This window comes from Dreissena polymorpha, chromosome 4 (genome assembly GCF_020536995.1).
Source record: "Dreissena polymorpha isolate Duluth1 chromosome 4, UMN_Dpol_1.0, whole genome shotgun sequence".
NCBI lineage: Eukaryota > Metazoa > Mollusca > Bivalvia > Myida > Dreissenidae > Dreissena > Dreissena polymorpha.
The window spans coordinates 38,463,454-38,484,190 of NC_068358.1; the positions used below are offsets into that span (position 1 = coordinate 38,463,454).

Sequence of the window (20,737 nt, forward strand, 5' to 3'; positions counted from 1 at the left end):
CTCCTGAAAATCCTCGCCCTCTTGATGCAATAAATGCTATGAGATTTGCTACGGACAGCATTGCTACAGTTGTCAATTCTTTCAAAAGAAGATATTCAGAAAAGATCACAGTTTTTTTTTTATCTGTTATTTTATGACTTGAAGCGTCTGCATCTTTAGTGCGTTTACAGGACAATGATCGCGATCATGTGACCTTGGCACCAAATACAAAATGGAGAATAAAGTGTCAACGGCTTGGCAGTAAAGTTTGTTTGACCGCTTTTAAAACTGCCTTATGCCAATTTTTATTTATTTTTATATATTAAATATAATTTCAAAACAATATCGAAAATACTGCCAATGTTAAGTAAGTTGATTTCATGTTTAGTTTTCTTTGTTCTGTTAATCGACATGCCCAAACGCGTTGTTCTATTGTACAACATTTCGGAAGGTTATTTCGGATATAAAAATAAAGTCTGCAACATTGATCTCGGCATAAATATCTGATTTTGAATATAAACATGTTTAGTCGCTACAATGCTGTTTGACTTTGCCAATGAAAAAATAACATGTTATTATATTTTTAAATATGTTTTCAATGTCTTTAATGACTATTTGTTTAAAATAATATTTGTTTATTTTCCAGATAAAAATGGAATTCTCCGATGACAGTGACATTGGTAAATATAAGCTATTCTGGGTTTACTCTATAAATATTGTTTAAACGATAAAATGATACAATTAAATAAGTAAGATATACCCGAAGAAGTGATGTCTCTTAGAACTTTAACTTTGGTAATTTACATGGGATTATCCCTATTCCGTCATGACACCCCCCAGACGTTACACCTTCTAAGCTTGGACATTACACCTCTCAGGGTGTAGTCATTACACCCCCCAAATTTATTAACATAATTGATTAGATTACTAAGGTAAAATACATAACTACTTTAATTGGCAACGCGATTTGTGTACTTTGCGAACTGATTGAGCATCAATTAAATATGTTATAATATACCAGTGCCGAAGTGACTAACTGTGAATAACAAACTGGTCAAACCCGAGTGCCGAAGTGGCACTTTTTTACGGTGCCGAAGTAACCAGATGCCAAAGTGACTAGATACCTAAGACAGACATACAGATAAATCTGATGGGGCATAGTATATTTATTTAAATGTAGGTTCATAATAATTACTTTTTAAGTTCAAAATTGATTTGTTTATAGTAATTATTCTATTCAACTCACATGCATGATCCCTGAAACACATATTGATATTGACTTAAGCATAGGAACCCGGCACAAAAAAATCATATATGATATGATATATAATATATTTAAAGCAGGAAACATCATTAATCAATTGAAGTGTGCCCCATTATAGGTGTGATCACACCTTAGTAATCTAATCAATTATATTTATATTTTGGAGGTGTAATGACTACACCTTGAGAGGTGTAATGTCCAGGCTTAGAGGGTGTAATGACTAGGGGTGTAACGTCTGGGGGGTGTGACTGGAAATGGGATTATCTGCCAAAATGTCATAAGTCACAGGGCTCGACATTATCTTTTGAAGCCACTTGTCCAGTCGGACAAGTAGACCATAATTTCACTTGTCCTGACCAAAAAGCAACTTGTCCTGACCGTTATATCTTATTCTGCTCAGTACTTTGCAAAAATAATGAAATAATACAAAATGCTCAAAACATAAAGACTCGAATCGTTCAAAATACATGTAAACATAATTGTAGGCGATTTAAATACAAAAAGAACTGACTAGAATAACATGAAAACTCAAGATTATTGATTTTTAAACATTATACAAAGCCATAATACCTGACAAAAACTTGTTTGTTGCCAACATCAAACAGAAAATGTTAAAAATGATGTATATGTACAGTACTTAACTGATATTTAAAAAAAAATCATTCTATACATAGAGAGGACGTCACTACTTTAATTGTCTGTAAGATCGGTGTGTACCGGTGTCGTAAAATGCATATTCTTTACAAGGGAGAATATTCTTGTTATCTTGGCAAAGAAAAAAATGTTAAGGGTTGCTTCCCTTGTAAACAGTACAGTTTAGTACATGTATCACTCACTTAGGAATGGAGAGTTACGTAATGAATAGACCGGGGGTGTCCGACGATGGGAACTATCGGAATATCTCGGGCTTCGACGATTAAACGTATACAAAATATACTCGGAAAAGTTGAGTGATATCTCCACAGAAATAATGGCTTTAAAGGCATTTTTTCTAAGTTATACAATAATAATGACCACTTGTCCCGTCGGACTAGCAAATTCTTTATTTACTTGTCCGGACTAACAATTTGGTTGTCCCGGACAGTCGGACTACCTTTAATGTCGAGCCCTGAGCCCTTCGACCATCAAATTGTATAATGATTAGTAGTAGATTGCAGGATACTGCGGGGAACTGTTCCTGCTTCAGAACAAAAGCATTATGATTATTTATAAAGTTAGAGCTAATTTTTGGTCTGAAGTTTGCAATTACCTCATATCAAACTATTTTGGTTGTGTTAACTATCGCTTTTAGCTACTGAGCTAGCACATCATCTTGCCATATCATATAATTCCACCAATAAACTGTTTTGTAGGTATATGATACCTTCCACCAATGCATTCTGTTTTATCTTTTTGACGGTCTTGTACATATATGTTGCCAATCCCAGCATTTTAAGTAATGACAGGTTTTTTTTTCTCCACTTTTTGGGAAGATAGCCCATGGCTTTGGAATTGGGAATTTTATCGGCATTTTCATGAAATTGGGAAAATAATTTTTTTTAGCCTTTTTTTCCACACGAAAAGTCCACTGATTAGGGAAAAACTAAATTTGATTTAACTCATTATAATCATTCAAATTAAAAGAAAAAAATCATATAATACTTTGTAAGATGTAATTGAATTAAAACTGAGATAAAATACACATAAGACTTCTTTCTAAAAAAAAAAAAAAAAAAAAATTTTTTTTTTTTGCCAATTGGGAATTTTTTGACACATTTTGGGAAAAAAGTATACTTTTTGGGATTGGGAACATAGCCGAATTTCGGCTATAAAATCGGGCCAAAAAAAACCCTGAATGATAAAATTTGTTTGGAGTTTTATTGTGTTTTCAAATTATCGTTGTGAAATACTTGGCAGCTCAAAAGGAATTCTTTATCAACTTAATATAGAAACTCTTTTTTATGCCCCCGGATCGAAAGATCGGGGGTATATTGTTTTTTGCCTGTCTGTCTGTCTGTCATTGTGTCAATCAGTCATTGTATGTGTGTGTCACAAAACTTTAACCTTGGTTAAACTTTTATAACTTTTGCAATATTGAAGGTAGCAACTTCATATTTGGCATGCATGTGTATCTCATAGTGGCATGCATGTGTATCTCATAGAGCTGCACATTTTGAGTGGTAAAAAGTCAAGGTCAAGGTCATCCTTCAAGGTCAAACTGATAAAGGTCAAATATCATTGTATTTTTGGTTCCTAAAACTATAACCTTCGTTAAAGTTTGGTCATAACTTTTTTAATACTGAACATAGCAACTTTATATTTGGCATGCATGTGTATCATTTTGAGTGGCTAAAGGTCAAGATCAAGGTCATCATTCAAGGTCAAAGGTCAAATTTATGGCTTCAAAGCGGCGCAATAGGGGGCATTGTGTTTCTGACAAACACATCTCTTGTTGAAAGTAATTGTGCATGTACTTGTTATTTTGCATATTAAGGAATCTGAGGTTGAAGTGATACACATTTGAACATTTTGTGATCACAACAGATTCAACAGTGACACCAATCCAACCACAAGACGATGTAGGGCATGGCCTTGTATTGAGTTCAGACTCCGACGTTCAACTTCATATGGCTTCGCAAACGAAACCAAAGCAGCGTAAGCCTAACCGGTCACATCACAGGTCAGATAATGGTAGAGAAAAGTCTTCTGCTGACACTGGAGGTCAAAGGTCTCAAGCCCGAAGAGCCCACCAATATTTGTACAGTCATGGTAAAGTTTAATTTTAATTTGTATAAACGTCTTTAAATGATAGTTGCTCAATATTGAGACTAGAAAATCTGCTAATTTTTGTTTAATACATTTACATTATTTGTGTAAATTTGTACATATATTTATTCTAGTTCTTTAAATCCTTATTATGGTGTTTAAGAACATTTCATGTATACATAAGTGATGTATACATTTCACAGGATTTTAAAAACAAAATACGTTGTGAGATTTAACGATATGAGCACTTTCTGTTATTGTTTGTTCTTTTCATTTAAGATCAACCTGACCTGGATAAAGGACATTTGAAAGAAATCTACAAAGAACTTGAAGTTATCAGTGAGAAATTAAAAGTATTGACTTTGTTCCCTAAAAAAACTGTTTGTGAAATGTAAACAAATCCTTATTGCACAACATTTATTACTGTTTAATAGTCTCTTTAGGTTCTCCAAACATGTTTCATGCTTTTAATTGAAAAGTAAGTTAGAATAGTAAAAGATGTGTCCTTATATGTTCATCAATACTGTTTTTATCCCCACGCTTTTTGAAAAAAAGGTGGGGATATTGTGGTTATCTCCGCCGTCCGTCCGTCCGTCTGTCCGTCCGTCCGTCTGTCTGTCCGTCCGTCCTGGCCACTATCTCCTCCTACACTAAAAGCACTAGAACCTTGAAACTTACACACATGGTAGCTATGAGCATATGTGCGACCCTGCACTATTTGGAATTTTGATCTGACCCCTGGGTCAAAAGTTATAGCGGTTGGGGTGGGGCCGCGTCAGAAATTATCACTCATTTTTTTAGGTTATTTTACATTTACTTCTTTATTTCTACACCGATTTACTTCAAATTGATACTGGACCTCTCTTATGACAATACGGTTAATCTCAACCATGCATGGCCCCATTCCCAACCCTGGGGCGCCCCGCCCACATAGGCCACACCCACCAAAAATTTCCATTTACTATAATTTTTTCATTTCTACACGGATTCACTTCAAATTGATACTGAACTTTTGTTATGACATTAGGGTCAATCTCAACTATGCATGGCCCCAATCCCAACCCTGGGGCGCCCGCCCACATAGGCCACACCCACCAAAAAATTCCATTTACTATAAAAAATTTTTAGGTTATTTTACATTAACTTCTTCATTTCTACACTGATTCACTTCAAATTGATACTGAACCTCTCTTATGACAAAACGGTCAAACTCAACTATGCATGGCCCCGTTGCCAACCCTGGGGCGCCACGCCCACATAGACCACACCCGCCCAAAATTGCCTTTTACTATAATTTCTTCATTAATACACTGATTCACTTCAAATTGATACTGAACCTCTCTTATGACAATACGGTCAATCTCAACTATGCATGGCCCTATTACCAACCCTGGGGCACCCCGCCCACATAGGCCACACCCTCCCAAAATTGCCTTTTACTATAACTTCTTTATTTTTACACCCATTCACTTCTAATTGATACTGAACTTCTCTTATGACAATACAGTCAATCTCAACTATGCATGGCCCCATGATCAACCCTGGGGCGCCCTTGGGTCAAACATGCGGCGTGGGGATACGCGTCGGCCTCTGCCGCGCCATTTCTAGTTATAAGGTGATTTTTTATCAATTGTTAAAGCATTTTTACCCTATAATTTTTTGCCTTGAATTTTTCTACTATATGGGTTTGCCTGAAGTATCATTTATCTGTTAAATATAACATTGTTTTTTTAAATAATTTGACAGTTGTCTTATTACCCAATTGGGGATTTCAGGAAGAGAACCGAATTCTGCATGAGCGTGAAACAAGCCTAAAGGAACGTGAGAGGATGCTGTCAATCTCACAGGAAAATCTGAAAACTGTTGCTGAATTGGAAGTGAAACAGAGGGTGGCCATTATTGAGGAGGTCAGTTAGATAAGAGATTTACAGTACGCTTAAGTTATTTTGTGGTTATATTTTAAGACACAATGTTCAAATTATAGGTGTTTTAAAACTTTGTTTCCTGACACAAAGCTTTTTTATTTCTATTTATTAGAGCACTCCATCTTGCGGTTTATTGTCTCATTTTTCCCAAATACAGTGGAACCCCTCTAAACCGGACACCCCAGGGACTGAGAGGAAATTCCGGTTTAGAGAGGATTCCGGATAAGAGGGGAAATTGACTTTTTAGCTCACCTGAGTGATAGCTCGGGGTGAGCTATTGTGATCACTCACAGGGCTTTCCTTAGAACTCAAATCTCAAGAGTCAAGGACTCTTGGGACCATATTTTCAAGAGTCAAAATCAAACTTCTGAGAGTCCTAATAATAACGCAGGATAGTCTATGATTTTTTGCAATTTAAGCAAATTACTGAGATATAATATATAAAAAGCAACAAATTAAAAGATACATGTATGTTAACATTTATTTCTTACATTTTACTGTCACTACAACACTATGCATTTAAACACAATATTTCAATGATTAATAAATACAAAACATGTATTCTAATACAACATTAACTTCATGTATACAGCAGAGTAATATGTCATATGTTCTTCTTTCGCACGTTTGGGGGTGTTAGGAGCACTGTCATTTAGATCTAAAGAACGCTTTGTCGTTGGTGTCTTACACACACTTTCAGAGTTACTACCGATTCCGAATTCGAAAAGGTTTCTCTGCGACATTTTCCGAATGCACAAGCACAATTACACTTTGCACAATTACACTTTATCCAATAACTTTGTTTGACCGTTTCGCGCGGCTATTAAATTAAGAATGAAATACAAAATGTGAAAAAAACAACATTTCCGCTGGCTATCACAAAAAAACAACAACATACGGGTGGTACCTAAACACAATAGCCTATATAAATCGGTAAACTATAAAAGGAAATTATTTCTACTCGCCGATAAAGGTGCCTCCGTATTTAATCCCATCAAAAATTTCGACGCCCTTTAATTATTTCATGTGCCATTTTCACTGAAGACATGCGACAAACACGCCATTTTCTATGCCTTCTCAAACGGTCAATTATTACGCCTACATGTATTTTGTAATCAATTAGCTCATGCAAAAATTGTCACTTTGCCACAAGGTCAGTTATATCGGTTCTATAGTTATTTTTAGCAACTTTGATGCAAAGCGTGTAATTTGACGTTGTAGACAGTACATATGCCAGCATAACTTTCGCGCGTCTTTGAACTGAGCAATCATGAAGTAAAACAGTGATGGGTGCATTCAGCTTTGGAAATACATTCTGCCATACTCTGGAAATATGAGTCCATTCTGTTTTGGTGGGTTTGTAGTTCTTCTTAAATGCTCTGAGCTTTTATGAGTACATACGTACAGCTCAGATGGTCAATAGCTGGGAGTTGGATTATTGCAACTAGGTGGGTTTAATACACGTCTTTTCCGCAAACAGCTGATAACAAACGCTATGATAAATAATGGAAAGTTAATACACGCGTCATCGAACCAGCAGTGTTTTAATTGGTCAATACTGATTGGAAACGGGCGTTAACGATTAGCGTTTACTAAATGAGATACTCCGCCCCGAGCCAATTATCGCTTAGTCTTAACAACTTTTGATCTCGTTTACGCAAGTCGGTATATTTCCCCGGGTCAAATGTGACGCATGACGTAATTTTCTCAAGAGTCAAAAAGGGGTCTTCTGTAATTTTCAAGCGTCAAAACCCGGGAGCTCGGGTCAAAGGAAAGCCCTGACTCACCGTCCGGCGTCCGTCCGTCCGTCCGTCCGTCTGTCTGTCTGTCTGTCTGTCTGTCTGTCTGTAAACAATTTGTAAACATCTTCTTCTACTAAACCATTGAGCCAATTTCAACTAAATTTGATGTGGAGCATCCCTAGGTCATGGGACAAAAGAATTGTTAAAAAAATTTGATCACATAACCAAGAAGGCCGCCATGACCATATATGGTAAAAACCTTAAAAAATCTTCTTGTCAGAAACGCTCATCAGATTTTCAAAAAATTTCACAGGGATGACCTTTGAAGGCTCCCCTGAAAAAGTTGTTCAAAGAAATTTGATTCGTCAAAAAACATGGCCGCAGGAGCTTGTTGAACCTCTTTCAATTTGGAAAAGGGTTAACTACCAGAAATCAATTAATGCTGTAGTTTTGTTGATGAGAAATTATTTTTCCTTTAAAATGGGAGGTGATTATTGCTTAGGAAATTGCTCTGGTAGGGTTGAATCATCGTGGGAAATTGAGAAATTGTTCAGTCCAAAATATGTTGATTGGTAAAAGGATTTATCCTTATGCAAACATGGGTTGCCTGTTTAGTCGATGATATCTTGTCAATTTTGAGAAAAAGGAGGAATCTCTTCAAAACAAGCAAAAATTCCTTTTATCTCAATGTTTCAGTTTTTAGCGTACCTGAGCAGATCATATTCTCCTAAACCATTGAGCCAATTTCAACCAAATTTCATGTGGAGCATTCCTACGTCACGAAAAAAAAATATTGTTAAAAAAAAATTTGGTCACATAACCAAGCTGGCAGCCATGCCAATATATGGTCTATACCTTAAAAAATCTTCTTGTCAGAAAGGGCTCGTCGGATTTTCAATTTTTTTTACAAGGATGATCCTTAAAGGCTCCCCTAAAAATTTGTTCAAGAAAATTTGTTTCTTGTCAATTACCATTGGGCCTAAGGCTATTAAATTTGTTCAGGTGAGCGATTCAGGGCCAAACAATTTTATACATGCATGCATGTGTTAGGTGAATTTTGTTCCTTTCCACATTGGAAAACATGTACGCCGACTTTTTTCGCATGATATCCCCAATCGTAGACTTTCATACCCGATATTTCACTGACAGCATATTGAGTGTAGGTTTTTGGCATCTCTGACTCTTTTGTCAGTTTGATTTTGACAATTCCACGCGCCATCGCTTAGAAGAAGGTGGGGACATTTTTAGTCTTAGTTATCTTAATGACCAATTTGAAAATCGAAATTAATTTTTTAATGCAACTGATTAAAAACTCTGCAAATTACCATTTTATATGACACTAAATAAGCAATTGTAATTAACAACACAAAATTAAATAGCAGACAGATTATTACAATTTATCACGGCTTCCTATATCAAAAACAAAACACACTAAAGAACTCTGTTTGTTATCAGTAATTATTATCAGTATTACCACATCTATTGAGCGATATGTACATCACAGGACAAGTATCTTTAAATTGTTTGCTATTTTAACAGTTTTCAAATTTTTCAACCACCTTTATTAATTCCACGCGTCTTTAATCCACTATTCACAACTTTTTGACACTAGGTCTGAGGTGCAATAAACTGGCCTTGAGCGGTTTAGAGAGGTACAATTACGCATGGAATTACCCAATTTTGATCCAAAGAATGACCGGTATTCGGAATTGAGGGGATTCCGGTCTTGAGAAGATATTTTACGCATGGTTTTAGAGGGAACAAAATGGGACCGGACAATTTGTCCGGTTTAGAGAGGATCCGGTTAAGAGGGTTTCCACTGTAAATAACAAAAATGACAAATTTCTTTCAAGTGTAACATGATCTGATACAATTGTTTGCGTTTGAAAGGATTAACTTTATCATTAGGAATGAATAGCCAAAATAAATAAAATAAATAGATAGTAAACGTAGCTTTATTTCAGCATTTTCTAGATAAAGCTGTCATGCTTGGAACAATGACTTCATTGGTTAATTTACATGATGTCATTATTTTTTATGTTTTTATGTCCCCACCATCCTTTGTTGGTTTGTGGTCAAGACATGAAACTAATTTTTCTTAAGAAAATGACGGAATAAATAGAATACCAAAAGTGTCAAATGAAGATAACTTATATTGCTTGGCACGAAAACATCAACCATTTGCCAAGGCTCATCATACAGGTGAAACCGGAGGGGACATATGGTTTGCACTCCGTCTGTCAGTCTGTCTGTCAGTCTGTCTGTCAGTCAGTCCGTCACACTTTTCTGGATCCTGCGATAACTTTATAAGTTCTGCATATTTTTTCATGAAACTTGAAACATGGATAGATGGCAATATGGAGATTATGCACGTCATTTCATTTTGTTCTTACGTCAAAAATATTGGTTGTTACGGCAACAAATATATGCAAAAAAATTCTTTTACTGACAATGGTGGAGTTTCACCGGTAGGGGACCATATTGCTTGGCAATCTCTTGTTAATCCTCACTTAATTAACTTTCCGCACTAATCTTTTGTTCTTTATATGCTGCCCTCAGAATTAGGACTTCTTAACAATGATAATTGTATTCTTTCTATGCAGAAAGATCAGCCAGAAGAATTGATTTAAGAAATAAGAAATTATATTACTGGTTCAAAGCTATTGTAGTTCATAAAATTTTGCACATTTTCATTACATTATATTTGTTTCAGAATTACAAAACAGAGCTGGCAAGACTTGAGGCTTCATTAAAGGAGAAATCACGAGAAAACAAGAGACTTAAAGACAACTTTGAAACCCTAAAGATGGCTAATGATGCTCAGAAAAAAGAGGTACAAGTTGCTATAGAAATTGAGAACATTATTAAAATAATACCAAAACCTTGATAAAATGAATAGCATGTTGGAAATGATTAATTCTTAAATCGTCGTGTTCACAGAGTGTTGAAATTACAATTTTCTTTCTTTTTTTTTACATTTAAAGAACACTATAAATACAAAAGTGAAACACCACTTATGACGTAGACTAAAAAAGCTTGGTTTATGCATTATCGTTACTTGTGTTATCAAAATAATTTTAAATGAAGCTCTATAGGACTGTGGTTTAAATATGGAAATTTAGGGTATTTACTGACACACTTAAAAAAAGTCCCAAACTGTGAACAAGTCAATTTACACAGAGGTTATTTTAAATTTAAAGATTCCAAATTTAAAACATCTTTTGTTATATTCATTCTGAAAGTGTAAGGAATTTTTTTTTTTTAAACATGTCCTTTTCGCATTAAGGATTTGTAATATCCTGAAAGATTTTGCCTATTTGATTTATATTTTCATATTTGACTAACAAGGTCTTCATATAGAAATATTTCAAATGGTTGTTTTGAACAGTTGTTTACATTGCAAATTTAATATTACTGTATAAAGTAATGTTGCTTAAAACATCATACATGTATATTATGTATTTCATTGACATGTTTGTTTCCAAAAAGCTTGAGTCCTTGAAGCAGCAGCATGAAAAATTAGAGAAACAGTCCCTTAGTGTTCAAGCAAGACTCACCAACTTACAGGTATTTGCAACATCATACTTACAGTACATTAGAGAAACAGTCCCTGAGTGTTCAAGCAAGACTCACCAACTTACAGGTTTATGCAACATCATACTTACAGTGTTTGGTACACTTTTCCATGCAAACGGTGTACTTTGTGATATATGTGTCTTTTGTACTTTTAGAATCAATACCTATGGAGGTATCTTAATTATTCAAAAATCCTTATTCTGTTAAGATTTTATTCTTTACAATAGAGTGGAAGGCATTAAGAATTGCACTTGTCTTTTATAACTATCTCGCACACACTTAAAAAGTTAAATGAACTAAATGTTTAAAATGATAATACAAATAGGAATTTTGACTGCAACAAGTTTTTGCAGAATAATGACATCTGTCTTTTTTGGGGGTCTATAGAATATATTAAGTCTCAAAATTTAACATTTTCTATTGCTTTTTAACTATTTAGTGGATCAAACTATAACTTTCATAGTAGAATGACCTAAATTTGTTTATTGTTGTAATTCGGCTACGATAGTTTTTTATGCCCCCGAAGGAGTGCATATAGTGGTCGCACTGTCAGTCCATCTGTCTGTCTGTCTGTCCGTTACACTTTGAGTTTAGGTTTTGAAAAATGCTCATAACTTCTATGTCGCTTCAGATGTAACCTTCATATTTGGTATGCATGTGTATATAGACAAGGCCTTTCCATACGAACACAAATTTTGTCCCCTTTGACCTTGACCTTGAACTTAGGGTCCGCATTTAGGTTTCGAATCTGCGTGTAGGTTTCGAAAAATGCTCATTACTTCTATCAAAGCGTTTTTCAGGGGCATATGTCATCCTATGGAGACAGCTCTTAAGATAAAGCAGCATAAGTTTTCTGAGCAATATATTTTATGACTTGAATAACCTTCCTCTTAAATGGCAGAATTATTATGTTTAATATGATTGTGACAGAGAAAACAGGACTTTGAGCAGCGACAGAGGGAGGCAGATCTATCAGTGGCACAGCCAGTGGCTGTTCCAAAAACAAAACCCACCTCTGAGAATCCAGCAGATGAAAAAGAAAGGCCTAAGTCAACAAAATCTCAAAAAGTTTGTTTTTAATTAGAATTGTGTCTCTGGTATTGTGACGTGTTTGTTTTCTTTTTGATTAAAAGGAAAGAATTGTAAATTGAAACTTAATATTAAATAATTTAGAAATTATCATTTCAAGGGGTCAGTATGACTGTAAAACTCTGAGTAGGTACAACAGATTCATGTTAAGACCATCCATCTTGGAATCATGCAAAAAAACAATCTTACCTCTTAACAAAATGAAAAGAAAACAGGACCTTGTTATTACAATCATCCAAATTTGTCACTTGGCTAAGCATGCCTCTCAAGTGAATCGAATTTGCCTATATGAAATTTACAATCCTTTAAAGTCCAGTTCAGAATTATCAGTGGAGTACTTACACTGAACTCTTTAATTCTTCTCATTAAGGCTATGACTTTTGTGTAGCCAAGTGCACTTTTAGCCAAATTTGTTATTGTTTAGCCATTAGCTTATTAGGCAAGTGGCCGAGAAAGCCGTGCTTATGGGCTTGTGATTATTTGGAAGATGTCACTATTTGTTTATTTTAAAAGATTAATTTTTGTATGCATCTTATGTTTGAAGTTTGTTGTTTCCTACAGATTCCCACGACAACATATGAGGTGCTGTCAACGCTCCTTGACTGGGTATCAGACTCCCAGCTCCGGTACACTACCATTGACACATTGCTAAAACCAGTCGACCTGGCAACCAACAGAGAGTTCCTGCAGGAAAAAGTTATTAAGGTCTGCATATGATCCATGATAAAGAACAGTTGTTGCTACAAGCTAATTTGTTTGGCTTGCTTATTTGTTAGAATGCTGGGCTACAAATCTGAGGGTCGTTGGTTCACTTTCTGACTTTTCCAACATTAACTTGTGTGAGGCATGATCATCAAATTGTCCTAATGGCAATTGTCCATAAAGTAGGGCAGTTGTCAGGTTACTGGCATTAGCATATGCATTTGGTTCTGTTTGACCAGCTGATTCAGAAAAAGTTTGAGTAAGTATACTGACCACAGTGAAATTATAATGAATGTTGCGAAAATCCTATACAAAAATTGGAATAATTTAAGGCAACTATCTGTATAGAGTTAAAAGCTGAATTGTAAATGGAACATAAATCAATTGATGATTTCATGGGAATCTGTAAAATTCAGAAAAGAGACAACATGGGATGCACATGGACATACAGCAGTGTGACTTGCAGTACTATTAAGACATGTTGCTCAAAATACTCTGCTACGTCAGGATCTGTTGTCAAGGATTAAAACTGTCAGAAACAATAAAAGAGTCTTTTGAAATCCGCTTTGCAACGTAATAATTTTGCCCCTGAAACCTCTTTAGAAATTTATGAAAGCTTAAAATTATAAAGGAGAAAAATATAAATGGAAATATCTCAGCTCTTGAATAGATGTTGAATGACTATTATAAGTGTTGTGAACAATATATATGCGTTCTTGTGTTCATATGTGATTTGAGCAAAATAGACAATAGGAGGCCACACTTTAATAAGATATTATCATTCAACTCTTGAAAAGTGCATAATTTAAGCCAGAGGGTTCACAAGTATCGATTAACCCTTTACAATTCAGAAACACCCTTTGACATTTTTGGAGTCCCTTAGAAAATCAAATTTAATATAAGACCTTTCTTACAAGATTAAAGATTTAAATGCTTTATCTCCAACCCTAAGATGCTGATGAACAGCAAACAGCCTAGTACCTGAACAGCCTGCAAGCTACTCACAGGCTGATCTATCTTTATGCTGGTTGCATATAGCCATGTTCTCTTTGCTTCTGAGCAGGCAATGTGTAATTGAGTCGTGTTCTGAGAAAACATGGCTAAATGGATGTGCATAAAGTGTCATCCCAGATTAGCCTGTGCAGTCTGCACAGGCTAATCAGGGACAACACTTTCCGCCTAAACTTGATTTTCGGTAAGGAGGGACTTCCTTGAAACTAAAAATACTATAAAACCGGAAAGTGTCGTCCCTGATTAGCCTGTGCGGACTGCACTGGCTAATCTGGGACGACACTTTACGCACATGCATTGAGCCCAATTTTCTCAGAACAAAACACAATATTCTGCTGTCCCTGCTACAGATCCTGCCAGCGCTTGTTGAGATGTTGCGTGAGTTCCCAGGCCACAACCTTAAGCTGTGCTTGCCCTGCCTGCAGTTCACATACTGGTCCCTGGTCCATGTGGAGCAGGCACAGGGCCAACAGGTAGTTCGTCCATTGACACAAAGTCTCCCCACAATAAAAAAAACAACTGATAAACTTTCTCCATGCATACATCAATTATTCAATATTTTATTATCTGTTCATATAATACAATTCTCATGGTTCTATTTATATACACATGGAATCTCAATAGCATAGTTTTTTACCCAATGATTACCAATAAATCCAAAACTATTGTTCACACAGCAGCAGAAGTCCAACCTTTCCTCCACATTCCGTCGCCTGGGGGAGGAGCTGTACCGCTCTAAAACTGTCCGGTTCTACGACACGGACCCCTACACTATATCTGACGCCACCACCTCACCTGTTAAAACTGATAAGAACCGCGAAGGCATTTACTTCCGAAGTTCCAACCAGCATGTCAGACTGATTTCTTCACTGATTATTCTACGCACTCTGTCTCAAGGTAAAGATTTGCCTATGCTTGTTTTCTAATTTAATATTCATATGTAAAAAATAGTAATATGTTGATATCATTAACACTTTATGAATGACTTAATTTCTGTTTCTCTGTATGACAGAATATTGGTGTCTTCCTATGGCACAGTTGTAATGTTCTTGTGTTACTCAAAGTCAAAAGTTTGTGTGTTGCTTTATTATTTGCCATGAACATAAACATTGTCCTTAAAGTTCTTCTGTGAGCAATGTTTTTTCTACATACATATGCTTAGGCAGAGTTGCTCAAATGAATAGTTAAACTAACATTTTGTTATCTTCAAAACATCAAATCGATTAGTATAACAAGAAACATGTATATTTAACCATATACAATTATTTTAACATACCACAGTTTATAATAAACATATGATATAAAGTTTTACCAATTTGGGTATGTGGCATGTTCTGAAAATATCAGCACCTTAATGTGCTATGTAATCTGTTCTACATCAGTGGATCAGCGTACTTATGAGCAATTTAACAAGTTCTCTATCAGTGCAGTAGTGTATTTATGTGCAATGTAGCCTGTTCTCTATCAGTGGATCAGTGTACTAATGTGCAATGTAACCTGTTCTCTATCAGTGTACTTATGTGCAATGTAACCTGTTCTCTATCAGTGTACTAATGTGCAATGTAACCTGTTCTCTATCAGTGGATCAGTGTACTTATGTGAAATGTAACCTGTTCTCTATCAGTGGATCAGTGTACTAATGTGCAATGTAACTGTTCTCTGTCAGTGTATCAGTGTACTTGTGTGCAATGTAACCTGTTCTCTATCGGTGTATCAGTGAACTATTGTGCAATGTAACCTGTTCTCTATCAGTAGATCAGTGTACTAATGTGCAATGTACCCTGTTCTTTATTGGTGTATCAGTGAACTAATGTGCAATGTAATCTGTTCTCTATTAGTGGATCTGTGTACTTATGTGCAATGTAATCTGTTCTCTATCAGTGTATCAGTGTACTTATGTGCAATGTAGCTGTTCTTTATCAGTGTATCAGTGTACTTATGTGCAATGTAACCTGTTCTCTATCAGTGGATCAGTGTACTAATGTGCATGGTAACCTGTTCTCTATTGGTGTATCAGTGAACTAATGTGCAATGTAGCTGTTCTTTATCAGTGTATCAGTGTACTTATGTGCAATGTAACCTGTTCTCTATCAGTGAATCAGTGTACTAATGTGCATGGTAACCTGTTCTCTATTGGTGTATCAGTGAACTAATGTGCAATGTAATCTGTTCTCTATCAGTGGATCCGTGTACTTATGTGCAATGTAATCTGTTCTCTATCAGTGTATCAGTGTACTGATGTGCAATGTAGCTGTTCTTTATCAGTGTATCAGTGTACTTATGTACAATGTAACCTGTTCTCTATCAGTGTATCAGTGTACTTATGTACAATGTAACCTGTTCTCTATCAGTGGATCTGCTGGCCCATGTGTTTGACGTACTCAAGGCTGATCTGAAGTCGGACGTGGCCAAGGAACTTTTCCTCTACTACCAGGGCACAACTGTCGTCTTGCAGTTTCTAAAACCTGTGAACAAGGTCAGAGTGGGTAGAGGGGTAATATGGAGATTGATGGTGTTGGTTCCTTGTAATACCTTAGATTTGACATTTACTAACTGTATGACTGTTAAGTTTGATTTTTAGCTGGGCTGTTTTGGAGTCAACCCGAGGTATTGTCATAGCCAGCTCGTCGTCCACCGTCCACAAGCGTCGTGCTAAAACCTTTAAATTGCCTCTTAAATCAAAGTGCTTACACCTACAACTTTGAAACTTCATATGTAGCTGCACCTTGATGAGTTCTACACGCCACAGCCATTTTGGGGTCACTAGGTCAAAGGTTAAGGTCACTGTGACCTCTAAAAAAAATATTAAAAAAAAATAAAACTGCACCCGCAGCCGAGCGTTGGCACCCGCTATGCGGTGCTCTTGTCTATTGTCTTCTATTATACACTTTTTTTTAAATGAGACGGTTTTTGGGAAACCTGTTGCATGGGTGCCTGTGGTCTGAGTTAAGAAGGATGTGCCTTACCAATTTAAAAAAGTTTAAATCAGATCATCATGAAATTTGGGGAAACTTTTTGTTGGCATAATATTTCAGCCAATTTAATCATCATTCAGATTAAGTAAAGCAATTCAAAATCAAAGCCGATCTTTATTGTCTTTATTGGCCAAATTAACTCAGAAGGTTTTAATGGTGTTATCATAAATTTTTGATGCAATATTTGTGGACATTGTACCCCAGCCTTTTGGATAAACAGTCAGATTGCTTGAGGCATTTCTGGGGCATGGTCTTAAAATTATCCAAAATATGCCTCTCTGTAACTCAAATAGTTGTAGCATCAAAATACTTGGAAACAATGTTTGTGGACATATGATCTTGACCAAGCATTTCTGAATAATGGCACTTTTTATCATCTAATTTGGAAAAAATAACTTTAAACGGGAATATTATGTGACATGATTGTACTCTTGTTCTTATTTGTGAGTCAGGTCTATTATTCATCATGAATTATTTTCAGTAAAAGATTTTTAAAGAAAATTTACTTAATTCTGTCATGGAAGTATGGTTAAAGGGACCTTTTTACAGATTTGTGCATGTATTGAAGTTTGTCATTAATTACTTTTTATTTATAAATGTAAACATTGGATTTAAAAACTTCAGTAAAAAACTAGAATAAAATTATAGAACGAAACAAAAGTAAGCCTCAACTGAGCCCTCAAGTAAAAGTCTAACGCTTAGAACACTCGACAATCCGTACTCATACAATCAATGATGTATTTTATACTTTATGGCAAGCAAAATTGTATAGTCATGCTTAATTAAGACATCATTGGTTTTCCTTTCCATATTGAATGGAAATTCAACCAATTCAAAAATGCGTTTTCAAATTTGTTACAATACAGGCAGATTTTGCTTTTTCATTTTTACTTTTACTCACTGAAATGATTATTGCTTTACAGTCTTCTTTTGAAGAGTGTCTAAACGTCATTAGTTGGCTCTTTAATATTAATGAAACCAAATTTGTGCCAGCTTATTCACCTATAATATATAATGTAGTAACAATTGAATATGCACTGTGTGTTCTGACAATTGGTTGAATGTGTAATTGTCTGAAAGCTGAGTTTGAAGAAAAAACACTTGTTTGTTAATCTTTTTAAATAAAATGAGTAATATAAGGTTTATGTAAAAAATTATGATGCATTTTTTTTCGTCATCAAAATACAGAAATACAATGTAATATAATTAGAATTTATATTGTTATATAAGCATTAAGTCAGTGTCCATTAATTAAAATGCATGGAGAGTAAATAAAACTTCACATGCCATATTATACCGAAATAAACTAATTATAATCCTGTGTATATTTTTTCCAGCCCTTCATGAGCCCAGCAATGGACATTTTCCTGCAGATGTCAACGGACTCGCCATTCCTGCCTCCCTTCTTGGAGAGCTGCAGCAACGAGACGTGGTTCCGTACGGTTGCCATGGTGCTGCGCGCCCCCAGACCGGACACCAAGCTCCTGGAGAGACTGAGCATAGTGCTGCAGAAGCTCTCCAAAAGCAGGTAACCTAGCAACAGCCTGTCAACAGCCTAGCAGATAGTGTTGTCTGTTGTTTTATTGCTTTTATGAATATTTTATAATTATGTCTATCTACCCTATGCCAACACTACAATAGCTCATAATATAGGACCCTATTTTAACAGCGTACTATTCTTTCCTAACAAACATTCTTATGCCCCCGGATCGAAAGATCGGGGGTTTATTGTTTTTGGCCTGTCTGTCATTGTATGTGTGTGTGTGTGTGTGTGTTTGTGTGTGTCCCAAAACTTTAACCTTGGTCATAACTTTTGCAATATTGAAGATAGCAACTTGATATTTGGCATGCATATGTATCTCATGGAGCTGCACATTTTGAGTGGTTAAAGGTCAAGGTCATCCTTCAAGATCAAAGGTAAAAAAAACAAATTCAACAATTTAACTTTAACCAAAACTTTAACCTTCTTCAAACTTTTGCAATATTGAACATAGCAACTTTATATTTGGCATGCATGTGTATCTCATGGAGCTGCAAATTTTGAGTGGTGACAGGTTAAGGTCATCTTTCAAGGTCAAAGGTCAAAAAAATAATTCAAAGCCGCGCATTAGGGGGCATTGTGTTTCTGACAAACACATCTCCTGTTTTTAATACCTAAAGCCTCAAATTAGTGTCTTTAAATACGTTTTCCAAATTCCCAATGTGTAAGTCTTTAACAGTTTTTGAAATGTTGTTAAAATATAATCTTTTTTTCATGAAATTTTTGTTAGATTACTGATACTGACTGATTATTTGACAAACGAGAAGCGGTATTTATATTAACATAAATATCTATCATGTATTTTAATAGTTTAAGATTTTTATTTTCAGCAGAATACAATGTACTCCCTCTAAACCAAACTCTTTAAACAGGCGTCCTTTAAAAACCAAAAAAAAGGCGCCCTCACAATTATGTTTCCTATATATTTTATGTACAAAAAGCAAACTTTCTGTATTCCAAATATCGAATCACAGAAGCAGTACCGTGCTTTGTTAAGATATACAAACTTAGATTTATAATCCGATCTTTGCAGATATAATTAAAATCAAGATATAATTAGCAGTCATGGCTTTCTTCAGCAAATGACATAGTCTTACAGCAGGATTAATGTACACTTGATTTTATAATTAGGTCAGCATTCTTACACCATGTTATGACACAAGATAAATATATACAGTGTTATAGATTATAGACCATACAATAAAGCATTTAGTTTAAACCTATTTATTTTAGCTCGATTGCATCAAAAGCCTAAGGCTTATATAAACGCTATAAGTCAGTTTCCCGGGCCTAGAACCAGTACTTGGTGTCTTTGGGGGAGATCAAAAGAACACTCCCACAGTGGGGATCGAACCCTCGACCTCCCAGTTGCTAGGCGGACACCATATCCGTTACACCACGGCGACATTAAGCATTTCACTGTACTTTTTATGCCCCTGAAGGGTGGCATATAGTTTTTATGCCCCCGGATCAAAAGATCGGGGGTATATTGTTTTTGGCCTGTCTGTCATTGTTTGTGTGTGTGTGTGTGTGTCCCAAAACTTTAACCTTAGTCATAACTTTTGCAATATTGAAGATAGCAACTTGATATTTGGCATGCATATGTATCTCATGGAGCTGCACATTTTGAGTGGTGAAAGGTCAAGGTCAAAGTCATCCTTCAAGGTCAAAGGTCAAACAAACAAATTCAAAAACTTTAACCAAAACTTTAACCTTCTTCATAGCTTTTGCAATATTGAACATAGCAACTTGATATTTGGCATGCATGTGTATCTCATGGAGCTGCAAATTTTGAGTGGTGAAAGGTCAAGGTCACCCTTCAAGGTCAAAGGTAAAAAAATAATTCAAAGCGACGCATTAGGGGGCATTGTGTTTCTGACAAACACATCTCTTGTTTAACTGTCCGTCAGTCAATCTGTCCGTCCGTCAGAAAACTTTAACATTGGTCATAACTATTGCAATATTGAAGATAGCAACTTGATATTTGAAAGGTCAAGGTCATCTTTCAAGGTTAAATATATGGCTTCAAAGTGGCGCAGAAGGGGACATTGTGTTTCTGACAAACACATCTCTTGTTTCAAATATTTCACACAATTGTAGCATGTGTGCAAGAAAATGCCTTTAACCAATCTTTAAAGCTGCTAAATTCAGCTTCCCTTAAATGAAACCTTGTTTTTGAAAAATCACTG

General features: G+C 35.6%; 2 protein-coding genes across 10 annotated transcripts in view; one reads left to right on the plus strand and one right to left on the minus strand.

Annotated features, from left to right (window-relative positions):
* LOC127879535 (ATP-dependent (S)-NAD(P)H-hydrate dehydratase-like) overlaps nucleotides 1–168 on the minus strand; it is a 139,703-nt gene extending 139,535 nt beyond the window's left edge. For 5 of the 6 annotated variants that reach the window (XM_052426437.1, XM_052426442.1, XM_052426438.1 and 2 more), the window contains exon 1: nucleotides 1–167. In XM_052426437.1, coding sequence (XP_052282397.1) covers nucleotides 1–61 — 61 coding nt within the window. In that variant the 5' untranslated portion in view covers nucleotides 62–167. The other variant, XM_052426436.1, reaches the window with a different exon arrangement.
* The window catches only part of LOC127879532 (coiled-coil domain-containing protein 138-like), a 22,373-nt gene continuing 1,792 nt past the window's right edge, over nucleotides 157–20,737 (plus strand). Inside the window, exons 1-13 of one of the 4 annotated variants that reach the window (XM_052426428.1) lie at nucleotides 157–240; nucleotides 626–659; nucleotides 3,767–3,991; nucleotides 4,268–4,341; nucleotides 5,764–5,895; nucleotides 10,369–10,488; nucleotides 11,145–11,222; nucleotides 12,162–12,299; nucleotides 12,882–13,025; nucleotides 14,384–14,506; nucleotides 14,711–14,930; nucleotides 16,385–16,509; nucleotides 18,346–18,536. In XM_052426428.1, the coding sequence (XP_052282388.1) occupies nucleotides 632–659; nucleotides 3,767–3,991; nucleotides 4,268–4,341; nucleotides 5,764–5,895; nucleotides 10,369–10,488; nucleotides 11,145–11,222; nucleotides 12,162–12,299; nucleotides 12,882–13,025; nucleotides 14,384–14,506; nucleotides 14,711–14,930; nucleotides 16,385–16,509; nucleotides 18,346–18,536 (1,598 nt within the window). In that variant the 5' untranslated portion in view covers nucleotides 157–240; nucleotides 626–631. Of the gene's footprint in view, nucleotides 347–625; nucleotides 660–3,766; nucleotides 3,992–4,267; nucleotides 4,342–5,763; nucleotides 5,896–10,368; nucleotides 10,489–11,144; nucleotides 11,223–12,161; nucleotides 12,300–12,881; nucleotides 13,026–14,383; nucleotides 14,507–14,710; nucleotides 14,931–16,384; nucleotides 16,510–18,345; nucleotides 18,537–20,737 lie in introns of all 4 variants that reach the window. The other 3 variants (XM_052426429.1, XM_052426430.1, XM_052426427.1) reach the window with 3 other exon arrangements.